General features: G+C 39.8%; 1 protein-coding gene across 7 annotated transcripts in view; it reads left to right on the top strand.

The window, feature by feature from the left end:
- Positions 1-23,339, top strand: part of CLSPN (claspin) — a 31,096-nt gene extending 7,757 nt beyond the window's left edge. For 5 of the 7 annotated variants that reach the window (XM_043532253.1, XM_043532254.1, XM_043532255.1 and 2 more), the window contains 22 exons: positions 270-434; positions 826-915; positions 1,178-1,250; positions 4,185-4,293; positions 5,818-6,383; positions 7,524-7,715; positions 8,988-9,166; positions 10,410-10,612; positions 11,080-11,144; positions 11,825-12,030; positions 12,597-12,757; positions 14,036-14,262; positions 14,538-14,655; positions 16,048-16,132; positions 16,477-16,577; positions 17,144-17,308; positions 17,429-17,550; positions 19,474-19,604; positions 20,157-20,265; positions 20,961-21,043; positions 21,248-21,409; positions 21,748-23,339. In XM_043532253.1, the coding sequence (XP_043388188.1) occupies positions 270-434; positions 826-915; positions 1,178-1,250; positions 4,185-4,293; positions 5,818-6,383; positions 7,524-7,715; positions 8,988-9,166; positions 10,410-10,612; positions 11,080-11,144; positions 11,825-12,030; positions 12,597-12,757; positions 14,036-14,262; positions 14,538-14,655; positions 16,048-16,132; positions 16,477-16,577; positions 17,144-17,308; positions 17,429-17,550; positions 19,474-19,604; positions 20,157-20,265; positions 20,961-21,043; positions 21,248-21,409; positions 21,748-21,864 (3,429 nt within the window). In that variant the 3' untranslated portion in view covers positions 21,865-23,339. The remainder of the gene's footprint in view (positions 1-269; positions 435-825; positions 916-1,177; positions 1,251-4,184; positions 4,294-5,817; positions 6,384-7,523; positions 7,716-8,987; positions 9,167-10,409; positions 10,613-11,079; positions 11,145-11,824; positions 12,031-12,596; positions 12,758-14,035; positions 14,263-14,537; positions 14,656-16,047; positions 16,133-16,476; positions 16,578-17,143; positions 17,309-17,428; positions 17,551-19,473; positions 19,605-20,156; positions 20,266-20,960; positions 21,044-21,247; positions 21,410-21,747) is intronic. The other 2 variants (XM_043532252.1, XM_037881734.2) reach the window with 1 other exon arrangement.
- Positions 23,340-23,597: the final 258 nt, after the last annotated feature.

Below are 23,597 nucleotides of genomic sequence, written 5' to 3' on the forward strand. Positions count from 1 at the left end.
TGTAATTCTTTCTTGTGTATGCTGATTGCATCAGTAGAGAACCTGCCACCATAAATTAGCATATCTAATTTTGGAATGCTATAAAGTCAACATGACTGGCCTACAGAATTTGAAAGATTTTTGTTTTGGGGATGATGTAATGATGGGATGGTTGTTTTTGTTTTGTTTTTGTTTAATGACCCTAAAATCGTGAAGATATATTTCAAATATTTTGAAATAAACTTGTAAATTAATATAGTTCTTTGTACTTTCCTCCTTATGCTTACCAGAAGGATGGTGGTGAAAGATACCATTTTAATGATAGTGGGTGTCTTCTTGCTGACAAAGAACTCTTTGAGAATGATTTAGAGGAGGAAAATGATCCCCTTCTTGAAGATGAAGAATCACTAGAATCAATAAGAGCTGCTGTGAAAGACAAAATGAAAAAACATAAGGTAACATACTTTAGTTTAAGGTTATAATATTCTTGTAGAAGGTATTGTACCTGAGTGTGTAACACAAACTTTTGGCGACACTGGGGTGCTTCTGCTTCTCGCTGCTATCACATTGCTCGCTAGAGGTGAAGGGATATTAGCGCCTTCTCTGAAGAGCATTGTTACAGAAAATTCCAAAAATAGTATTGCAACAGAGGCTGTAAAGGCACTTAACGAAGTTGCAGTAAAACAGGACAATAGTTGGCATCAGTTTATGAAAATGTTTGCTGATCCTATTTCAAGGTTGATGGCACAGAAAATAATTGTACAAAGTTATTTTGTTGCAGCTTCTTTGCCCTTGACAGCTCCCATTTGTTTTGAAATTTAATAGACTTCTTTTTACCAATTATAGAGTAAAGATCTGTTTTCTGAGAGTGAAGACTACAAATGTGTATTTGATGATGAGAATGAGGAACCTACATTAAAAGGACCCAAAAGAAAGGTGGAATATTTCATTATGCATATCTGTTCCTTCTTAACTCCTCAGTAGTTCATTCTAACTTTATTTGAAGGCTTCTCTATGTTGCTCCTCGAAGTAGCTTCTTCTGTTTGATTTGGGTCTTGTTTTTTTTTAAACTCTTCTTCAACTGTTGTACTTTCTTCTGTTTTCTTGCTGTTTGAAAGAAGAAAACTATTTAGTAATATAGATACACTTCTGCATTTCAGTCCTGTGGTTTCAAGGGTCTTTCTTTTCTCTGTTTAAGGAGCGGAAGGCAGCAAGATTAAGTAAAGAAGCCATTAAACGACTGCATAGTGAGACCCAGCGACTTGTTAGAGGTAAAATCTAAACTCTTTGGTGTAAGGGTGAACATAAGAACAGTCATACTGGGTCAGATCAAAGGTCCAGCTAGCCCAGTATCTTGTCTTCCGGCAATGGCCAATGCCAGGTACCCCAGAGGGAATGACCAGAACAGGGAATCATCAAGTGATCCATGCCCTGTTGCCCATTCCCAGCTTCCGGCAAACAGAGGCTAGGAACACCATCCCTGCCCATCCTGGCTAATAGCCATTGATGGACCTATCCTACATGAACTTACCAAATTCTGTTTTGAACCCTGTTATAGTCTTGGCCTTCACAACATCCTCTGTAAAGGAGCTCCACAGGTTGACTGTGCATTGTGTGAAAACATACTTCCTTTTGTTTGTTTTAAACCTGCTGCCTATTCATTTCGTTTGGTGACCCCTAGTTCTTGTGTTATGAGAAGGAGTAAATAACACTTCCTGATTTTACTTTCTCCCCATCAGTTATGATTTTATAGACCTTTATCATATCCCCCCTTAGTCGTCTCTTTTTTCCAAGCTGAAAAGTCCCAGTCTTATTAATCTTTTCTCATATGGAAGCTCTTCCATATCCCTAATCATTTTTGTTGCCCTTTTTTGAACCTTTTCCTATTCCAATATATCTTTTTTTTTGAGATGGGGTGACCACATCTGCGTGCAGTATTCAAGATGTGGCCATACTATGGATTTATATAGAGACAATATGATATTTTCTGTCATCTTATCTGTCCTTTTCTTAATGATTCCCAACATTCTGTTTGCTTTTTTTGACTGCCGCTGCACATTGAGTGGATGTTTTCAGAGAACTATCCACAATGGCTCCAAGATCTTTCGTGAGTGGGAACAGCTAATTTAGACCCCATCATTTTATATGTATAGTTGAGATTATGTTTTGCAATGTGCATTACTTTGCATTTATCAACACTGAATTTCATCTGCCATTTTGTTGCCCAGTCACCCAGTTTTGTGAGATCCTTTTGTAGCTCTTCGCGGTATGCTTGGGACTTAACTATTTTGAGTAGTTTTGTATCATCTGCAAATTTTGCCACCTCACTGTTTATCCCTTTTTCCAGATCATTTATGAATATATTGAATAGGACTGATCCCAGTACAGGCCCCTGGGGGACACCACTATTTACCTCTCTCCATTCTAAAAACTGACCATTTATTCCTACCCTTTGTTTCCTATCTTTTAACCAGTTACCAGTCCATGAGAGGACCTTCCCTCTTATCCCATGACAGCTTACTTTGCTTAAGAGCCTTTGAGAGATCTTGTCAAAGGCTTTCTGAAAATCTAAGTGCACTATATCCACTGGATTCCCCTTGTCCACATGCTTGTTGACCCCCCTCAAAGAATTTTAGTAGATTGGTGAGGCATGATTTCCATTTACAAAAACTATGACTCTTCCCCAACAAATTATGTTTCTCTATGTGTCTGACAATTTTGTTCTTTACTATAGTTTCAACCAGTTTGCTTGGTACTGAAGTTAGGCTTACAAGCCTGTAATTGCCGAGATCACCTCTGGAGCCCTTTTTAAAAATTGGTGTCACATTAGCTGTCCTCCAGTCATTTGGTACAGAAGCTGATTTAAATGATAGGTTACAGACTACAGTTAGTAGTTCTGCAATTTCACATTTGAGTTCCTTCAGAACTCTTGGGTGAATACCATATAGTCCTGGTGACTTATTACTGTTTAGTTTATCAATTTTCTCCAAAACCTCCTCTAATGACACCTCAACCTGGGACAATTCCTCAGATGTGTCACCTAAAAGGAATGGCTCAGATTTGGGAATTTCCCTCACATCCTCAGCTATGAAGACCAATGCAAACAATTCATTTAGTTTCTCCACAATGGTTGTTTAGCAGGCTTCCTGCTTCTGATGTACTTAAAAAAAATTTTGCTATAACTTTTTGAGTCTTTGGTTAACTGTTCTTCAAATTCCTTTTTGGCCTTCCTAATTATATTTTTACACTTCATTTGCCAGAGTTTATGCTCCTTTCTATTTTCCTCACTAGGATTTAACTTCCACTTTTTAAAGGATGCCTTTTTGTCTCACTTCTTTTCCTTTGTTGTTTAGCCATAGTGGCACTTTTTTGGTTTTCTTACTATGTTTTTTAATTTGGGGTATACCTTTAAGTTGAGCCTCTGTTATGGTGTCTTTAAAAAGTTTCCATGCAGCTTGCAGGGATTTCACTTTTCGGACGGTACCTTTTTTAATTTCTGTTTAACTAACTTTCTCATTTTTGTGTAGTCCCCCTTTCTGAAATTAAATGCTACAGTGTTGGGCTGCTGTGGTGTTTTCCCCGCCATGGGGATGTTTACATTTAGTTATATTATGGTCACTATTACCAAGTGGTCCAGCTATATTCACCTCTTGGACCAGATCCTGTGCTGCATTCAGGACTAAATTAAGAATTGCCTCTCCTCATGTGGGGGTGTGTGAGAGCTATTAAGATATCTTTAGGAGAGCAGCAGAAACTCCTTAGAGGCCAGATTCTGCTGTTGCTTAACCTGAAGTATTCAGTATCTAAAGTGGATAGGCTGCTCTATTCTGTCAAAAATCTTGTTCAAGGATGGTCTCTTTGGAGCTTAAAACTTGCCTTTACGCAGCTGTGGAAAGTCACTTGGAGTCTTTTTTTAAAAGTTATAGCTGGGCTACATATAACTGACTTGGTGTGACTTGGGTACTTAGTTGCAACAGATTTTAGAATTGGTCTTATAATTCTGTTCTTGATCGTACAATCTGCTTTCTTATGAAAGCACCTGTGCGTGCTGCAGTCCTTGCTCTTCATGACAATAGAGCTCTGCTATTCATCTCTGCTCTGATATTTTAGCTGGACAATACTTGTCCCAAGAGCAATTGGATTTAAAAAAATACATGTTGTTTTTGATGTACAATTTAAATGATTTTTTTCCTCCCTTTTGGCAGAATCATCTCTGTCTCTCCCGTATCATATGCCTGAGACCAAAACCATCCATGAGTTCTTCAAGCGTAGACCTCGACCAACATTGCAGGGAAATGCAATGGCATTGCTAAAGTAAGGACCAAGCTTATCTCATAGTCTCTCTTTCCTAAATCAGGGCTCTCAATCTTCCTGAAGCTGATGTGGTCTATGTTATGAAAAAGCTATCTAATATACAGCCTCCCTTCTTATTTGCAGCTGCATAGGCCTCCCACCTTTCCTTGGCAATCCCATACTGCTTCTATGGCAACTAAAGTCATTGCCTCTGTGGGAAAGTAATACTAGAGAAGTATTTTATTATGTTTTTAACTATCTTTTTAATGCAGTTTAACAGCTGGAAACAAGAAGTATCACCATGTGACTAGCCAACTCTCCACAGACCAGCAGCAAGGGTGTTGATTGATCATCAGTGGGACACAGATCACAGTCTGAAAACCATTGGTCTAAGTGGCAAACCTGCTAGTTTAGTAACTAGTATGTAATAGCAGGGCACATCTGTTTTCCCCTGAATAGATTTATTTACCAGCTAGTCTCTGATAGGAGTGAAATGAAAATCTTCGGTTAAATTGTACTTGCTATACAGAAGTAAAATTTGAAAGGAACACACTCATCTAAATTCTTGTGACAGTGTCCCATTCCCCTCTCCAAATTCAAACCACTGCTCCATGCTCAATTTAATACCAAATCCTATTTTAGAAGGTGTGTTGTACACTGAAATAAAGAGTGTTCAGGGTGCAGCTAGGGAACCTTTTTTCCCTTTTAATTAAAAAAAAAAAAAAAAAAAAAAAGAAATCCAGATAATCCTGCATGAATTTGCATTAATGGTTGAGATTTTAAATGCCCGAATGTCAGGCTATTTACTGTTATGTTTCCTAGAATCACCCTAACCTGTTGTTCTATGCAAATGCAATAATTAGTAATTTGTGTTACTGAATAGAGTATTATACATTGGCATAAAAATTATAGTGTACAGTAATATTAGATAATTGGTATTTGTAATGTGATATGGCTTCTGAGCATCTAAGATCTGAATTACAATATTGCATTACTACAGTTGACTTCAAGTGAATATGTTAAGTAAGCAGGGCTGATTGAGCACCCCAGAATAACCCTGGTTGCCCCCCTCTCTCCCATACCTCTTCCCATCATGAGTTTAGAGAAAGTTTGGATTAGGATACAAACTTTGTGCTTGGGTCCTCTCTTTTGTTTTAAATAGTGTAGACAAATTGTACTCTACCATGGCTACAAAATCTCTGAGGAATTAACTTAATCCAAGTTGTGATAATGTAATTCACTTATCAGTTGACTTTGCACCCTTTAGAGTGAACCTATTGTAACTCCTTGTAGTAAAAATGTACCAGATTAATTTTTTTCCATTTTTAAAATGGAATTTGAAATGAGGATAGGCTTAAAATAGGCAGCAGTTATGAATGATGATGTTCTCCCCACTCCCTCCAAAACTGATTTTTCAAGGACAGTAAATAGAACATGGTTTTGTTGCCTCGGTTTGATTTAGGCTTTTCTCACATTTAACAGTGTCATTTTAAGGACTGATGTACTGTGTTTTGGTTGGTGACTTTCTTTTTCTGTTCTTGACAGGTCCACTAAATATCAGCCCTGTCTAAATGAAGAAATTACAGCCACTAAGAACTCAGCTGTAAATTGCAGCAATAATCAGACTGAAGAGGCTGATCAGCCAGAAGCTAGGGAACTGGAAATGGGGTTTAGTAAGGATGCTGGTATTACCATTGTGGACAAACCTTCCCCTGATTTAGTGGAGAACCTGTTAGAAAACTGTGCTGAGAAGCACAGAGAGGATGGTGCCTCTGATATTTGTGAGAGACTCAAAACTGCTGATAATTCAGAAGAACAGCAGCAGTCTAGCCTACTCAGTAATGAATGCAGTGAACAAATGGAGAGTGAAATTCCCTTGGCATCTGAAGAATGTGCCTATGTACAAAGAGAGGACCAGTCACAAAAAATAGGGGTGGAACATGAAGAATCTGTTCAACAGGTGGTACCAGTGGTGGGGATTCAACCTGAAAAAGTAAGGAAGTCTAAACTGGATAAACTTCGGGAGCTGGGAGTGGATCTATCCATCAAGCCAAGACTTTGCTCTGATAGTGATTCCTTTATTATCCTTGATGAACCTGAATCAAACAAAGGTACAATATTACCTGTTGGAATCTGCTTGATTTGACAAGCTAAGCAGGGTTAAGTCAGAACTTAGATGGGAGAACTCTGAGGAACAACTTTCTTTTGAGGAGAACTAATGTCACAGCATAGTGCTGGCTATGCTGGTGGCTGTACTGTCTTTCAGATGAGATTTAAAAACAGAAATCCTGATCCTTTGTGATTGTTAAAGATCTCTCGGATCTGTCAAGAGGAAGAGTTTAATGATGTTTTGCATAGTTCAATTCTCCCTGCAGTTCGAGTTAAATAAGGTGGTATTCACTTCCTGTACTAAGCAGGAAGGCCAACTTTTTCAACTTGGGCTGCCTAAAGTTAGGCCTTTAAATCTTTTTATTCAGGTATCTGAATAAGAAACCTGACTTTCAGAGATGATGAGCATGAGTACCTTCTGATTATCTCATTAGAAGTCATGCTGCACAGCAAATGAAAATCAGGTCACACTCTTATTTAGCACTCTAAGGATATAGGTGTCTAGCTTTAGGCACCCATGTTTGAAAATTTCAGCTGTTTCAGTGTGGATAGGTGGTTCCATATCAGTTTAAGTTTGCATTATACTTTGAGGTCCTATAATATAATTCTAGTAAGTTTCCATTTATACCTACATACATTTATTGATAGCATTCAGTCTGTTCTTTAAATTACACAGAAACATGGTCTGTGCCATGAAATGACTCCTCCACTATCAACCTGGATTTAAATATAAGTATATTTGTCAGTCTGATCATATGGGGGAAGGGTCTGTTAATGAAATGGAATGTTGATATCCAACTCTCCAGTGAATAATTAGTTGTGGGTTTTTTTTAAGGTTTTCAACTGGCATTTGATCATGTGCCCAAATATTAAAGTAAGCCATCCTAAGTGCATGGTTGAGCAAAGTTATCCAGAGATGGGCCACTGTTGTTAATGTTGTTTTCAAATCAAATAATGTTGACCCCTCTTACACATTGGATGCTGAAGTGCTTTAAAACGTACTTACTTTAGAAACGTATGTTACACCTGTATGTATAAAAAGTGCCTGAATTTTTTTTTTTTTTTTTTTTTTTTGTTGCCTCAAATTTAACTTGATTTTAGCAGGAATTTTTCTTCTGACCTTAAATATAATTTTTTTTAAGAACTGGAAGCTCTGAAAGCGCGTTTCTTGAAGCATACACTTCACACAGCCAAGTCAAAAACGGAACGGACTGTGAACTTGAGCATTATTCGTAAAGAGACCACTGCTGAGGGAAAAGAGGAGCTAAAAGCAGCTGTGGTGCCGGTGTCTTTGGCTGCAGAAAATCTAGATGATACAGTCCATGCAAAGCCAGGTATGTTTGGGGTGAGGGTCATAGTTGTTGAGTTGGAAAACAAGTATATTTTCTTGCTAAGACTCTTCTGTAATATTTAATATCCTACATCTTTACTGGAAGCTCAGGCTTCAACTGGAGTTTACTTTCACCAAAATACAAGTATAAGATAATTCAGTATGTCCTCTGGATCATCTCGTTTCACCTGCGTCTGCCTGGTTGATTATAAGCTTCCCTGGGCAAGAATCGTCTTAGGATGTTTCATGCAAAGTGCTGAACACATTGACAATTAAAACTACACGCTTGCTTCAGTGTCACAATGAGCTGCAATCAATCGATAAAGTAATTGTGAAGAAAAACACTCGGATTCTCTAACTGGTTGATCATGGTCAATAGAACATAAGGGCGTTTAATCTGTGATTCTCTTTGCAATTGCAACCATATTCCCCCCCCCCCAAAAAAAAAAAAAAAAATTAAAATACAAATTAGAGTCACTGCTTCCATAATTAACAGGCATTGTTCCAGTTAGCTATATTGTTTCTAACCAGGTTAGTATGTTAAAAACTTGAAAAGGTAACTCTTGAACTGTGTTAGCTATTAAAGATGAAGTTGCCCTGTGCCATAATTTAGCCATTTGCCCTCTGGAATCTCTCTCCCCCTGCCCCACAATTTCATATAAAACATTTATCCTTAATATCTACAGTACATCAATCATCTACATAAAATCTGTAGATTAACCCTCTTGTGGTATTCATAATTAATAGCACTTTCATCCCTATTGCAATTCTTAATACAGGCTGTTTGTGTATCGGATCATTTTATTTGCATGTTTTGAAAATGATAAATATATGGGAAACTTAATCTGAATTATCTATAATATTTAAATGTTAGAGGTAGGTAATTTGGCTTGTTCTACGATATGCATGCTTTCTAGCTGTTGGTGAAGTATTTCATTTGCCCAGGGCAACTGGAAGTCACTGCTTCGATAGGAAGCAAGGGAAAGAAGAACCGTTTGCTAGCTCATGGGACTGTGCCAGTGGCATTTGTTGATAATGAGGAATCTTCCTGATAATTCATAAAGTTGTGTAACCTCTCTAAATGGTGTTTAGAAGAGCTACATCTCTTAGCCTAAACAATCAGCAGATCAAGTCAGAAAACCTTTATTTAAAAAAAAAAAAACCAAAAAACACAAATGCCTTTCATCTTCTTTCTGTGTGTGTAGTTACATTAAATTGTCTGCTTGAGGCTTCATTGTAATGTATCTAATGTATTCATTTATTCATTTCTGTCCAGGTGAAAAGCTACAAGTGCTGAAGGCTAAACTACAGGAGGCCATGAAACTCCGCAGGATTGAGGAACGCCAGAAGCGGCAAGCACTGCTTAAACTGGATAATGAAGACATGTTTGAGGAGGAGGAAGAAGAGGAGGAAGAAATGACAGACGAGTCTGAGGAAGAGGAATGCAACCCGGAGGTCTATACACAACATTTTTACATAACTTTGTCAATGTCTAATGTTGGCTGACTCCTCATAATTAACAGGGAAATGAGATAAATTAGAGTTTTGTGCAATATTTATATTGCACAATTTGCCAAATGGAGACCGTTCTTTGATACTAAAAAATACTGTAATTAGAATGTTCAAGATTCCATGTGCTCACAGACCAGTATCCAATCGATCTTTTTTTTAATACCAGTCTCTTCCTGACTGTTCAGTGACACCAGCATAGAGGTCCCCAAACTGTGTGCGGAGGACCGTTCGGGGGGGTGGGGAGGGAGCACCACCCAGCTCTGCTCCTGGCCCCAGTTGGCGGCCCCAGTTGGCAGCCCTGCGCCCCTGGCTGGGGCTCCATTCCTATCCCAGCCTCTGCCCCCTTACCCCCATCTGCCTCCCCTCCCTCCCAGCCACGGCCCCGCTCCCAGCCTTGGCTGGGGAGGGTGGAGTGGGGGGCACAGACAGGGGTAAGCGGGGACATGACCCTGAAAAGGAGACCACTGCACTAGCATCGGGCTATTAAGTGATCTTTACCAGTCCATATGCTAGTTCAGGCTGACCTAAAACACTTGAAATATATGAATAGTCAGAAACTTTTAAAATTATTACAGCATTTTAATAGCTGATTGACTGTCTTAGCAACTTAAACCTTTTTTCTGCTTAGAGTAAATGTTTGTTTGTTTGTTTGTTTGTTTGTTTTGCCATACGAGTTCAAGTAAGTCCCCTCTCAGTTTAGGTATGCTACCTCCAGGATTGGCCAATATCTGATCCTTCACACAGAGGTGAAGCCCATCCAACTGTCTCACCTAGCCAAGTAAACAAAAAGCCTATATATATATTTATATATATATATTTTTAAAATTGTTCCATTTTGAGTGATGCCAGTATTTTCAGCTTCTGGCTGCAAGAAGTTTGATGCCAACAGGATGGATGAAGACTTAAGTGAGATCCCTTGGCTGATCTCAGAGATGCAGTAATGTCAGTCTTGGAGGCTAGACATTCTTTTTCAAACAGTTATTAAGGGATCAAAATGACTTGGTTATTCTAAGCCCCTTCAGAGCAGGCATTGGAGTAGAGAAGTCCAGGAGTTGGAAACATCCTTCAATTCTCCCCTCAATAATTCCATGTTAGAACTGGCCATATAAAGGTATGCAGTTTAAGTAGACGGTCAAAATAATAATTCCTGCTGTCTCATTACATGGATATGTGTTGGGTTTTTTAGACTGTAGAGTTCCTTCTTGGTGAAGCTGAGGAAGATGATGAGGAGCTGGAAGAGAAGGGTATTGAAGATGGCGATAAAGAAACTGACAAAGAATCAGTTGATGAGGAAAGGGTGGACAAGTCTGTGCATTGTGACTCTGTTCCCAAACCTTCCTCAACAGAGTCTACATTGATGCTGTTTAAGGACAACTCCTCCAAAATGGGGTAAATAAACCGGTCTTTAGAAATGGTGAACCCAGCCTGCCCCAACTATATTTTAACTTGATTAACATACACATGAGATATTTTGATTTGAGAACTAGTGAATTCATGTGTGTGTTTTAAATGTAAGGATGCCTGCTGTCTGCCTCCCCATTTGTGGTAATTTTTAGGAGTGTTTTTTATTGCAATAGTCAAATGTAAAAATAATAGTTTGCGTGTGACAGTGACGCTGTGATAGCAGTGATACTTTGAGTTAGTTTCCCAGACCTGAAGAAGAGCTCTGTAGGCTCAAAAGCTTCTCTCTCACCAAGAGACGTTGGTCCAATAAAAGATATTACCTTACTCAGCTTGTCTCAGTGCATTCCGCATGCGTTACCTTGTCTATAAAAGACCAGACCTGAGAGTTAATGCACACAAAACAAAACGTGGTCAAAATACTTTTTTTGGTTTGTTTTTGTCATTGATTGCAGATATTCTCTTCCTGATGAAAAAGCTGAGTTGGAGGAAGCTCCAGGCAAAAGACCTAGCAAGTTAGGTAAAGTGAAACTGCTGTTTAAAGCAAGCATTTTTCTTTGGGATTTTCAGTTCTGGCACATAAGTGATTTGCACATTTCTGTATCTAGGTTACCATTGGTGTGTCTCTCCTATCACATGCTTGCACTGGGGCTGTGAAATGCTGCTTTGCTACTTTTACTAAGAACTTAAACCACTGGGTCCCTCTTTTGTGGTGAGGATTGGAGTAGGACTCCTAATCAAAACTTCTTGCATCAAATTGTAAGCCAAAATATTCAGGATGTGGGTTGGATTTCAATGGTAAAATGTCATTTGATTAGGCATTTTAGGGGAACTGCTGATGCCAATTCATTGTGAACTATTGAGGCATGTGACTCTTGCTGATGGAGCCAATGTAACTCTTCACATTCCTTGGTTTGTCTGCACGCATAGTACAGAAAGAAAAGGAGGACTTGTGGCACCTTAGAGACTAACAAATGTATTTGAGCATAAGCTTTCGTGAGCTACTGCTCACTTCATCGGATGCACCGATGTAGCTGTAGCTCACAAAAGCTTATGCTCAAATACATTTGTTAGTCTCTAAGGTGCCAAAGTCCTCCTTTTCTTTTTGCAGATACAGACTAACACGGCTGCTACTCTGAAACCTGTCCTAGTATAGAGGCATTCCTAAAACTCATCTAAAATAGCTGCTTTCTTCCTTAGAAGATGACGATTCATTTTCACTGCCAACTTCAGCAAAAGAGAACAGCCACAACAGCAGCTTTGAGTTGATTGGCTCCATGATTCCATCATACCAGCCTTGTAACAAACAGATGGCACGTGGGGCCAATTTTCTATCTGCAGTAGGAGGTTTCAGGTCTTCGTCTCCAGCTTTGTTCAAAACAAGCTTTATCAGCTCTGCTTCCAAGGTAAGACTCCTCCCTGACCTCTTCTACCTTCATTGCACTCCCCTAACAACTTCATATGTTCTGTGACTTAAGGCCAAAGCCAAGGTTCCTTTTATAAGTCAAGAATGTAAACGTAGCAGATAGCCAGTTTCCCCTCTGTGGTTAATTGGGATTTAATCAATGCAGAATCTCTGTCTTGACTGATACGAATTTTTTAAATACTGTATGTATCTATTGGAACAAATGAGGGTGATGTATTAAATACACAAATCCAAATTCTAAAAATTCAAAAAGTATTGGAGGAAACCCATTGCTGAGTAATCTGTTTTTGGTAACTCTTTATGAACTATATAAAAATATTCCCATGGCCTATACAACATCTCACACTAGTGCATTTTTAACTGGGTAGCAGGACAGTCATGAATACTTGTTAACCTTCTTCTTCTTCTGTATTTTCATCTGTTTAAAATGGCACAACCATTAACCTTTTTGCTTCCAACTTGTAGGCCTGTGAAAAGATTAAGTGTTTATATTCTAGTTCATTATCAGATCTTGTTAATTTTATTTTAATTTTTTTCCCTAACTAGAGTTCAGGAAAGATGTCTGAGCCCTCTCTTCCCGTAGAGGATTCCCAGGATCTGTACAACGCCTCTCCTGAGCCCAAGAGTTTATTTCCAGGAGCAGGAGAGTCTCAGTTTCAGTTTTCTCTGGAAGATGATACTCAGAGCCAACTGCTTGATGCAGATGGGTAGGTCACTGATATTCATCCTTCAGAGTGGCATTCTGTGTGTGTTAACAGCAGTAGCACAGATTTTTGTGAGGTTCTTACTCCCTTAGGCTACATGAAAAGGCATGCTATTTAAATGGCTCTGTTGGTCTTTTTTGTTATGCCGGCTTTACACGGTGTGATTGGCCCAATGATAACCTCTTTCTTAGTGCTGGAAACTGGAGTGGCTAGTATATTGAATCCCGAAGGTGCCAATGCATGTGTCTGTCCCTCACAAATTTTTAGTTGGTCTTTTGCAATTTTTTTTTTAATCCCTCTTTAAAAAACCCTCCACAAATCTGAAGTAGGTCTAGATTTTAATTTAGTTTTTTATCTTCTGGGTTTCAGTTCAGTATTCATTAGCTGAAACAGTGGTTAAGATCAGAAAACCATGTAATAACTAAAACCTTTTTAATCAGCTGATCTGTTGACCTCTGTTAACTTTACTGACTAAAAATATTTGAATGCATTTTACTCTTGCTAGCCAATGCAGAGCCATTGCAGCTTTGGCAGAGCAAGATGGATTTTATTCCGCATCATACATCACCAGAACAGCCAAATTGCATTGGCAGAACCATTACTACTGGCAGTGTGAGTTGGAAAACACAACTGGATCCTCTTATCCCAGATTGAGTTTGAAAGACTGGCAGTTAGAGAAGCCATCTACCTACTTAAATCAAGCAAAGTTGATCTAGAATCAATGAGAGACAAACATGGAACTCGCACAATGTCATGCTTAGTATTGCTATAACTGAGTGTTTAAGACTCTTTTGGGAGTTCTGCTTTGTCTCTCTAGACAAGTCCTCCACACAGGTGGAAAGGCAAAATTCTCCAATATGTGGTGGTTATTAAACTGTAGTTGCCAACTTCTAAATCAGGGATCTCCAAACTCAAATCACCACGAGGGCCACTTGAGGACTAGTACATTAACCCGAGGGCCACATCACTGACAGACATCTTTTCATACAAAAATAACAAAAGTCCCCCACCTCTGCCCCTGGCCCCACCACTGCCCCGCCTCTTCCCATCCCTGCCCCGCCTCTTCTCCGCCTCCTCCCCTGTGCATGCCATGTCCCCACTCCTTCCCCCACTCCCCCTGGAAAGTCCTAAGTGCTGCCAAACAGCTGTTTGGCAGTGGGAAGCGCTGGGAGGTAGGCAGAGAAGCGGGGACATGGCGTGCTTGAGGGGGGTCGGGGGGTGAGGGGAGCTATGGCAGGCCGCATGTTTGAAACCCCTGTTCTAAATAAAATTTACTTTCAGGTTCTTGAATGTTGGACACCACAGGAATAAGTACCAGTCCTCAAAGCATCGGCTGTCTCTGGCTAGTATGGATGAAAATGCAATGGATGCCAACATGGATGAGTTGTTGGACTTGTGTTCTGGGCAGTTCAACAGTCAGACTGAGCACATGCCGAATGCTAATACTGGCAAAAAACAAAACATGGAAGAACTGCTCAATCTCTGTTCAGGGAAATTCATCTCTCCAAGTAAGTCCTGAGTTCTGTTCCCAGTGACCTTGATTTGTGACTTTTGGGGGCAAATCTGAATTTTTATAAAAAAGTCTTGTACTAACTAATCCTTCAGTGCTGGCCACGCCTCAGGAATTGTAATAGTGTACTTGGAACCCTAAGAGTTTAGAGTGCTTTAACTGTTTTGGAATCATTCTAGGCATATGTTGACGATCCTTTCCAAGACATTCAATGATGTTCCAAAGGCAAAAGGGAAGCTGTGTAATGATTTCTCTGTTGGTTTCTTTCTGTAGCAACATCTCCAACCTGGGCATCTTCAGCATCATCCTCTAAGCCAGAAAAAGAGAGTGACGCAGATGATCCAATGGCAGAAGCACTAGCTCTTTGTTCAGGCTCCTTCCCAACTGACAGGTCAGCATTACAGGAGTTCTTGTTCTGCATGGCGATCATGGTCTGACTGCACTTCTGATGTGTCTCACTCTGGCGCAACAGGAGTTTAAAATGCTGTTGACACAAACGTGGTTTGCGTTGGAGGTGAAGGAGTTGAGTATCTCAATGCTCTCTAGTAAGAGGAGGCTCTGAAACATAAACTCTTGTATCAGAGGCCCAGTCTGAGGCCTGAACCAAAGTACTTCCAGGCAGTTTTAAGCAAAGCTGGGCTGTGAGCCAGAGGCAGGTCCCACTCACAGAAGTTGGCAAGAAAAGGTTGTTAGAAGCACGTGCACACACAAAGTGCTAATGAGAGGAACTTGCACCAAGACGGCATCAGAACGCTCCACAGACATAACAAGGAACAGGCAGGTGCATCTTAAAGACAGGGTCAAAAGGACAACGTGATGGATAGATTCGTTTGAAGTATGATGAGTAATCTGTCCTGCAACTGTATAAAAGTAGGTCCAGGAGTGCGCATCTTTGCCCAGCCTAGGGGGCAGCAGAGTGTCCTGCCACTGACTGAGCTGTGTCCATTGCCAGGGAGCACAAATTCGTAGTATGACCTGTAGAGTCTATAGGGAACTATTACTGTGCTTCGTTTGACAATAAACCTGGCTCAGGTTCCTTTGTACCTTACTAGAGTCTGTGGGTTTTGGGGGTTCTCTCGGGGTCTGCTGTGTTAGCTATCTGCGCAGAGCCGGGGCAGCGTGCAGAGGGAACACGCACGCAGCCGACTGTTACCATCATCGAACAAGAGCAGAGCAGCACACCGGTAGCTATCGACAACATGCTCAACAGTTCTTTCTTTGGCCAGTGATACGTGAGAGTTGAGAGGCTCCTAAGGCATTGTCGTTCCCGATGTCCATTGTGAGGAAAAAGAGTCTCTACTGCTATTGATGGTGGAGGTGGAAAGTGGGAGGAAAATTTTGATCAAATCAAAGCACAGGATTGGGAACTTCTCGGCTTGTGTTCCTAGTTCTGCAGCTGAATGCAGGAACTGGTGGGCAAGTCATTTATCTTCTGCACCTTCGTTTTCTTCCTTATTAAAATTGGACTGATTCACATGCACTTAACAAGGATATTATTGTTTAAAGAGTGCCAAACATACTCCCAAGAGGCATTCCGTTTTACTGAAGGGGAAGCTAACACAAAAGATAATGACTTGCCAACGTTACTCCCACTAATGCTAATGGGGAATTAAGCACCTAAAGCTCCATGCTACACAGTGTTGGGAGACTGCAATGTTTCAGATGCTATCATGGATAATTGCTTGTCACTAGCTCATGCAGCAGTTAAAACCCTGTTTCAATCCATTTCATATCCATTGCTGGAGATCAACTGTGAGTGTGTGATGTGGTTTGATTTTTATAGGGAAGGGGAAGATGATGAGGAGCAGGAGGAAGAATTTGGCAATTTTCAGCTTGTAACAGATGACCATGCCTTTGATAGCGAGGAGGTGAGTATTGATGGAATGAAGTGATAACTTCAGAGCTCTGCCCGTAAGCATTCAGGTTATTTTCTCAGTTCTCTGTCCATTTGTGCACAAATCTAAACTTCCAGCATAGATTGCTGAAACCGCTGAAGAGCAGTATTTGGGTCAGTGTAAGAAGTGATGATTTAGAATTCTGATGTACTAGGTAAAATATCTTGGTTTTGTGGGCACTTTGAGAAAAATCCAGGAGGTTTTAGTCTGTTTTTGTTTTTAGCCATTGAAAAACAGAGGCAGTTGCAGTTATAGGGAGTAAACACTCTATGGAATGTCTTAGGAATTTCTGAAAACTGTTCCTTGTTGACTGATAGGATGAAAAAAGTGAAGGAGATGAGAGAAGCAAAGATGAAGCAGAAGTTAGTGATGATGAAGAGGAGCTATTGAGACAAAGACCGGGCTTAAAGAAAAAATTGTGAGTAAATCTTTCTCCCTGTCTGACCTGGGAGAAAAGCAGAACCACGTCACTAGAAATTTAGTTTTTAGTTAAGAGTCAGAGTTGAAAGAGCTCTTCAGGAGCTAGTAATCTTTAAATATAAAGAGCAAGAGATCAGGATAAAAGTAACAATGACTTTTTTTGTTTTTGATGAAATAGTACTTCTCTTAATATTGCTTGTGACTTAAGGTCTTTCCGTGAGTGCTGTAGTACGCATTTTGCAAGTGAAATGATCTTGCTTTTTTTTTTTTTTTTTTTCTTAGAAGGCAGTTGTCATCTTGTCAGATGGTCAACTGGCAAGAAAGCTCAGAACTAGAATAATAGTGGGCACTGCAGGACCGAGGTGAAGTAAACTGGCAGACTTTCCATACGTTCATGTGCTCTTAAACTTGAATAACTTAATCAAATTGAAAATGAAAACTGAATAATAGCATCTCTAATTTAGCATACACAGTAGTTCCAGAAAGACTTTGCTCTTGCTTTCAAAGATTCACGCGATGCAGCTAAACGTTCTAACTTTAACTCGTTTGAAAATTCTCTTATAGAAAACTGCAGGATTTCTTGGAAGATGAGGCAGAGCTGTCTGGGAGTGAAGTAGGGAGTGAGGATGAATATGATGGTGAAGAACTGGATGAATATGAAGAAGAGATTCTTGATGAAGAACTCCCTCCTGAAGTGGAACTGCAGGATCAAATTAACAAAATACACATGTCAGTAGCAATCCTAGTATACTTATACAGTACAGAAAATGCACATCTAAAGTTATAATCGGTTATAATCTGGAATTGCAAAACTAACCTAGGCTTCTCTCCTTTGGACAATAACATTAGGAAGGCGATGCTTGATGATGATAAGCGTCAGTTACGCTTGTACCAAGAAAGATACCTTGCTGATGGAGACCTGCACAGTGATGGTCCTGGGAGAATGAGAAAATTCAAATGGAAAAACATAGGTATAATGTTGGCATATTAATCTTCTGTTGTAGAGCAAAAAATACAGTGTGGGAGGTCAGGGGAGGAAAACGCTTTAGCAAGTACTTTAATGTGAGGCTTACGGTTGTAAGATCTACTGAGCCCTAGTTTATTGTTTTAATACACACATGTTGTTTGTAACTGGGAGTGGGGGACTAGCTTGGACTTCTCTTGCCTGGTTTCAGACCACAGTAGAACCTTGGCTTGAAAAGTCCTGAAGAAACCATTTAAAGCCATTTTTGGATCACATGCTAGTGAAAACAGAACACTCCTGGGGAATCAATAACTTCAAGCTAATATAAAGAAATAACTTTAAAAAAAAATAGTAACTGTTAAAAGATTCTCCCAGACTTAAGTGGTTTTAAGTCCCACCATCTAACTAAAATAGAATATAGATGCTGTCTGTTGCTCTTCTGCAGGCTAAGTCCAGGAAAAAGTAAACAGAAAGCTGATGGGCATGACTTTTGAATCTTTTAGTTAAGGTGTATATAATGATCCCCATTATAGGTTGTCTGCCGGACTTGAACCTGGAACTTTCAGCACAGGCCACTATCACTTGAGGAGGTATAGGAGCATCTCCAATCACTTTTTGTCAGCAGAACGTTCTTACTCTATATGTGTAGCCACTCGAGGGGGATACAACAGATCCAGTTTGTTACACACAAATACTTTATATTTTTAGCAAGACTTCATATGTTGCTGTTCTGGACTCCCCTAGGACAATACTATTGTGACAAGATACAGTCTATATTTTCCCCCAGTAGCTTTCCTTTAAGGAGTCACTTACTTTTTTTTCCAGATGTGAAGTGAAGAATTCACTGCCTCTTGCTGGATTTTGTAACTCTTCTACTCTGTTCTGAAACATCCCTGTTATCTCTGCATTTTGGCACAAACCTATTAAACAGACTCTTAGTATTGACAGCCATTGCCCATTTGCTTGGGAGCAGGAAGAATGGTTAGTTGGGCAAAAGAAAGGATCCTACAGACATTCTGATTGTATATTTCCAGTAGAAACAAGCAATACTCAAATTGTTCTTGATGGCTTGGTTTTAGGGTTTATTCCTGGGTACAGCATAGCACGCTTAATTTGCTGGGGCAAGATCTCTTGTGTAACGACTGTGCCTCTGGTTCAAGACTTGTTTATTCATAAGTCAGTCTCCAGGCTGTACCATTATGTGCAGTGTATACAACCTGTGTGCACAGGGAATGTTTCTGCTAATTTTGATGTCAGTAAGGAATAAGCAGTAGACTGTGGCAACTGTAAATGTATGGTAATCTTAATTTAGTAGCCAAGAGTAAATGAACATTAGCTTGTATGTTTAAACAAGAATGTGGTTTACATCTACATGAGCATTCTGTAGACAAAATTTGTGTTGCTGAAGTACCCTGCTTTAGTTCTTTACATTGTTTGTTTTAAAGCTGTTAATCTTGTCGAATGATGCTTTCTAAAACGCCTTACAGGAAACATTTCCACTGGATATTTCGTCACTGTTTTGCTAAATGCTTTGGTTCCATCTGTGTCATCCTTTTAAATGAGAGGAAGCATTCTGCATGTAATTCACTTGAGGGATTCATTGCCAGGAGTTGTTTAGGAGAAGAGAATTCCAGGCAGAAAGGATTTCGTTGCAGCTCAACTAGTTCTAATAACTTGCGTGTGTGGGTTGGATTTTTTTGTGTTGTGTTTTTTTTTTTTTTTTGTCTTTATTGTTTCTGAAATTCTTACTGATATCCGGTGGGGAGAGACCTAAACTCTGTGTGTCCACTTACTACATTCTTAAACAAAACCTATGTGCTTTGTGGAACCTTTTTGGAAGTATAGGTTTCTTTTTAGTGGACAGGAAAGCTCATCTGCATTCCTTATGCCTCTCTATGATTGGGAGAACTAACTGTCTCTTCTTTTCTAGATGATGCTTCCCAGATGGACTTATTTCTCAGAGACTCCGATGATGATGATGAGAATGAAGAACAGCTTGATGAGACAGAGACAAAATGGAGAAAGGAGCGATTTGAACGAGAGCAGTGGCTCCGTGAGCAGGTATTGTGTTAGTCTGCAGAAAGGCTGACTGCTTAATACTTCTGTACACCATTAACAAAGTATGATAGACTGTTGGCAGAGCTCTCAGTTTTGTTGATCCTGTTAGTTAAAAACCATATCAATTATAGTCTTCACTTCTCCCTTGTATAGCACTTTTTGCTTTCCCTCCTGTGATCTTGGCAAGCAGTTTCCCCGTCTTGAGGTCATGCGCTGAGTTGGTGGCAGAGCCAGAAATCCTGTTTCCTGCTCCAGAATCCTAATTCCATGGCCTATAAATTTCCAGGTCAAGTTGCTTTAATTAACATAAGATCTGAGGAATGAAATCTAGTTGATATCTTGAAGCTTCGACTGTTGTAATAGATAAAAAGATGCTGATGAGCGACCTGAAAAACTGCAGGAAATTTTAAATGCTGGTTTATATTGGCCTTGTATCCTAAAACTGATGTAGTAAAGAGAGTTCGTATGTTCAAGTCACTGAATGAAATGTCCATTCTGATTCTTGCCATTGTTTGTTTATGAATTAGCAGTCTAAAAAACATCTATTTTTATCAGACAGAGAAAGGAAAAAATGAAGGGGAAGAGGAGGAAGAAGAAATTGGTGAAAATAGTCAGTTCATGAAACTAGCAAAGAAGGTGACTGCTAAGTCCTTGCAGAAGAAAGGTAAGTTTGCTTCAGACTGAAGTGGCATCCAAGAAGAAAGAAAACCTTGACTAGCTACTGACTGTTCCAAACACTAGTGAAAGTTGCTCTTAGGCTAGAGATCTCCACTCATTCCCCCCATGCCAGTGCAGGATGGGCTCCAAGTTTGTTAGTGCTTTGACTTGTCTGGCACTAAGAGATGCAGCTGCAACCTCGATGGCCAACAGACATTTTTCTTTGCTAAAATATTTCTTTTCCATTAATTTTTTTTTTTTAAAAAGTTAGTGTGGCAGTATGTCCCTGTGCTCTGTCGTCTTCCTCTTTTGGTCACTGCCTCATAAAGACGTTTTGAGTGTAGCGACAGTCAGCAGAGCACACCACTCCCCAGAGGTCAGGCTGCTTCAGGAAAAATTGCACAACGTGGTTTAAATCAAATAATCTAGTCAATTTTTAACTTGCACGTGGCAAAAATGTGATTCTGAGACTGCATAGCTACTTCAGAAATAAACAAGTTCCCTGCCAGGTGATAAAGACTTCATTGCCGTTGTTGTTGATCAGTTATATGGCTCATTGGTCAGTTTAAAACCAACTGCAGCATTTCTTGGAACAGGATTGCTGTCCTTTTGTGAGTATTTCTGTCTGGTACAAAAAATTTTTTTTTCTAATGATACTCCGGAATTGAATTTATTTTCTGTGTGTTTTTCCTCCCCCCTCAGCCAACCCTGTAGCAGCTGTACAGGAAACAAAATCACTACCAAGAAATCCCTTTGAAACATTCAGACCTACCAGTGACCTTCAGGTTGGTACCTGCATGGCATGAACTTGGATGTGTATTTTCATGTTGCATCTACAGAATGCATTTAAAAATACAGATAACTGATGACTGACCAGATATAGAAGAGTTTTGGGGAGTGTGGGTGCAGTGTGGTTGTCTCTAAGGAACTGTAGAGTATTAAAATTATTCATGCAATGTGTTAATGTAAAATTCATTGGTTGTCTTCAGCTAAAGAATGGATCACTTCTGAACAGACCTAAAGCTGTCCTTCAGAAGCTTGCAGCCATGTCAGACCTTAATCCAAATGCTCCCCGAAACTCACGAAACTTCGTCTTCCACACGCTTTCCCCAGTCAGGAGCGAAGAGGCAAAGGAGAAATCAAAACCACAGGTACAGATTTGTGGGATGTGCCAGTTGTGTCAATTTGCATATGTCGCCATGTTAAAGAATGTGCAGGGGCAAAATCCTGATAGGCAGATGGGGACAGCTACACTTTGTTTCAAATGTGACCTTGTAATTTATAGCTTGTAATTTACTACATGCACAGTGTAGTAAGAGCCGTTTGTGTGCATTGCCTGAAATAGGGGACAAACTGGAAAACCAAGTGGAATATTTGGGATTAGGATGAGCATATGTGCTCTCATTGGACAGTGGTGATGGGAAAACTTGTTGTAACTGTCCTGAATAATCACAGATTTGTATTGCCAATATATCATGCTTTCTTATAGGTGATGAAAAGAGGTCCTACAGAGATGGTAGCACCTTCACCCAAGCGGCCCAGGACTGATGATTCTGCAACACCAGGGAACCAGAGCCGAAGCATATTCCGATACCTGGAGAGCTGAATGTTTGTTTGGGGACAGTAATTGCATCATGTCTCGTTGCTAGTGACAGTATATGCTTTGTAAATCTCTAGCTTCAAGCACCAATGGAAAACTGTTTCTTTTGCCTGGATTCTTCTTACCTGTGTCAGTGCTGCCAGCTAGGTCTTTGTGTACCCCGCAAGGTCTTTCCCAGTATTCCAGGACAACCAGCAAAACCTAAAAAAGTCCATGCTTTGGATGGGCAGAGACCGAGTTAATGCTTCGTGCCAAAGCATTACTGAAATTACACTATAGGATGCAGATCTTTTGAAGTACGACTCCTCAAATGTTTTGACTCAGTGCCACTTCCTCCTGACAATTCTGTTAGTGAAGTAGTCTGTTTTTAGGGTAACTGTACCACCTCTGTATTGTGGAGAACTGATCTATAAAGGACCGAGGGCTGCATCATTGGGAGGTGTGATGTCCATAATAGCAATGGTTTGCTTACACTGTTTACAATTGGAGTATTAAGGTATTGCTATCTTCCTTTTATACCTACTGCTTTCTCTAATGCTGACCATATACAGACTTGATATCCCAAAAGGTTAGGGTTTACATTTTAAATACTTTTTTATTTTTATTATTATAAAGTTAACCCTTCTTTTATAGAACAGCAGTGTAGCTTTTCTTCTCTTTTCTCCCCCCCCCCCCCCATTACCTTTTACAGCCAAACTTCACATACACATCAGCATATCGTGTCTACATGTATGTGAAGAGGTTCTTTTACACAAATGAAGACTTATTTTTTTTAAATTGCCTGTTGCTTTGTTTTGGACCAAGGTGCCATTTTCCATGAGAATTCATCCTTTGTAGTGCAGACAGAAATGTAAGGCCTTCTTTAGAAAGAAGAAACAAGATTTTATACTAGCAAAGAACCACTGTTCCCAATTATTCTAAAGTCTGAGGCAGGAACAGAAACTTGGAAGATCAGTAGGAGTGTACAACGTGCACCTGGCTATATTGTGAATCATTGTAACATACAGGCTAATTCTTAAAGACTCCACATGTTCCTAAGGCTTGATTTGAAATGCTCAAGATGCTGACCTGATCACAGAAGAATCCTGAGTTGTACATTTTGTAATTTCATAAGCACACTTTGGTGTGTTGGTGGTGTAAAATATTTTAATGTATATTGTGTTTATAAGGAACTATGGTACTATTGGAGTGCAATTTTACAATAAATGTGTGGGGTTTTTTTTAATTTTTGTGGAAGTTTAAAATTAATTTACAAAATCTCATGCAGCTGTGTGCAAGTATTTCAAAGAATATATTTATCTACCAAGCTTGCTTTCTCTGTCACCGTTGCCACACTAGAGGGCCCTATTATGGGCTAGTACAAAGAGGAACTGCTTCAGTAAAAGGTGTCTTTTACTCCATGTAAGGTCTTTTTCACAGGGGTTATATTTGCATATACATTCTTGGACTTGAGAATAAATTTCCTTAACTTCCTTTTTTAATAGTTTGGTTTTGTTAGTTTCTAAACAAAACTACTTTTATTGCTGGCTAAAAATATGCATGAACTGCTACACTTCGCCAGATCTGAACTGACGACCTAGAGGTGAAACGGGCTACGTCTGTGCTTGGAGCTGGGGGTGTGATTCCCAGCTCGAGTAGACCTCCTCATGTCCGTTCCCCTGGAACTAGCGTGCTAAAATAGCATCGCCACAGTAGCCTGGGCTAGCTGCAGCAACACTGGGGTCTGGGTGGGTTTGTAC

The sequence above is a fragment of the Chelonia mydas genome, chromosome 19, assembly GCF_015237465.2.
Source record: "Chelonia mydas isolate rCheMyd1 chromosome 19, rCheMyd1.pri.v2, whole genome shotgun sequence".
Taxonomy (NCBI): Eukaryota; Metazoa; Chordata; order Testudines; family Cheloniidae; genus Chelonia; species Chelonia mydas.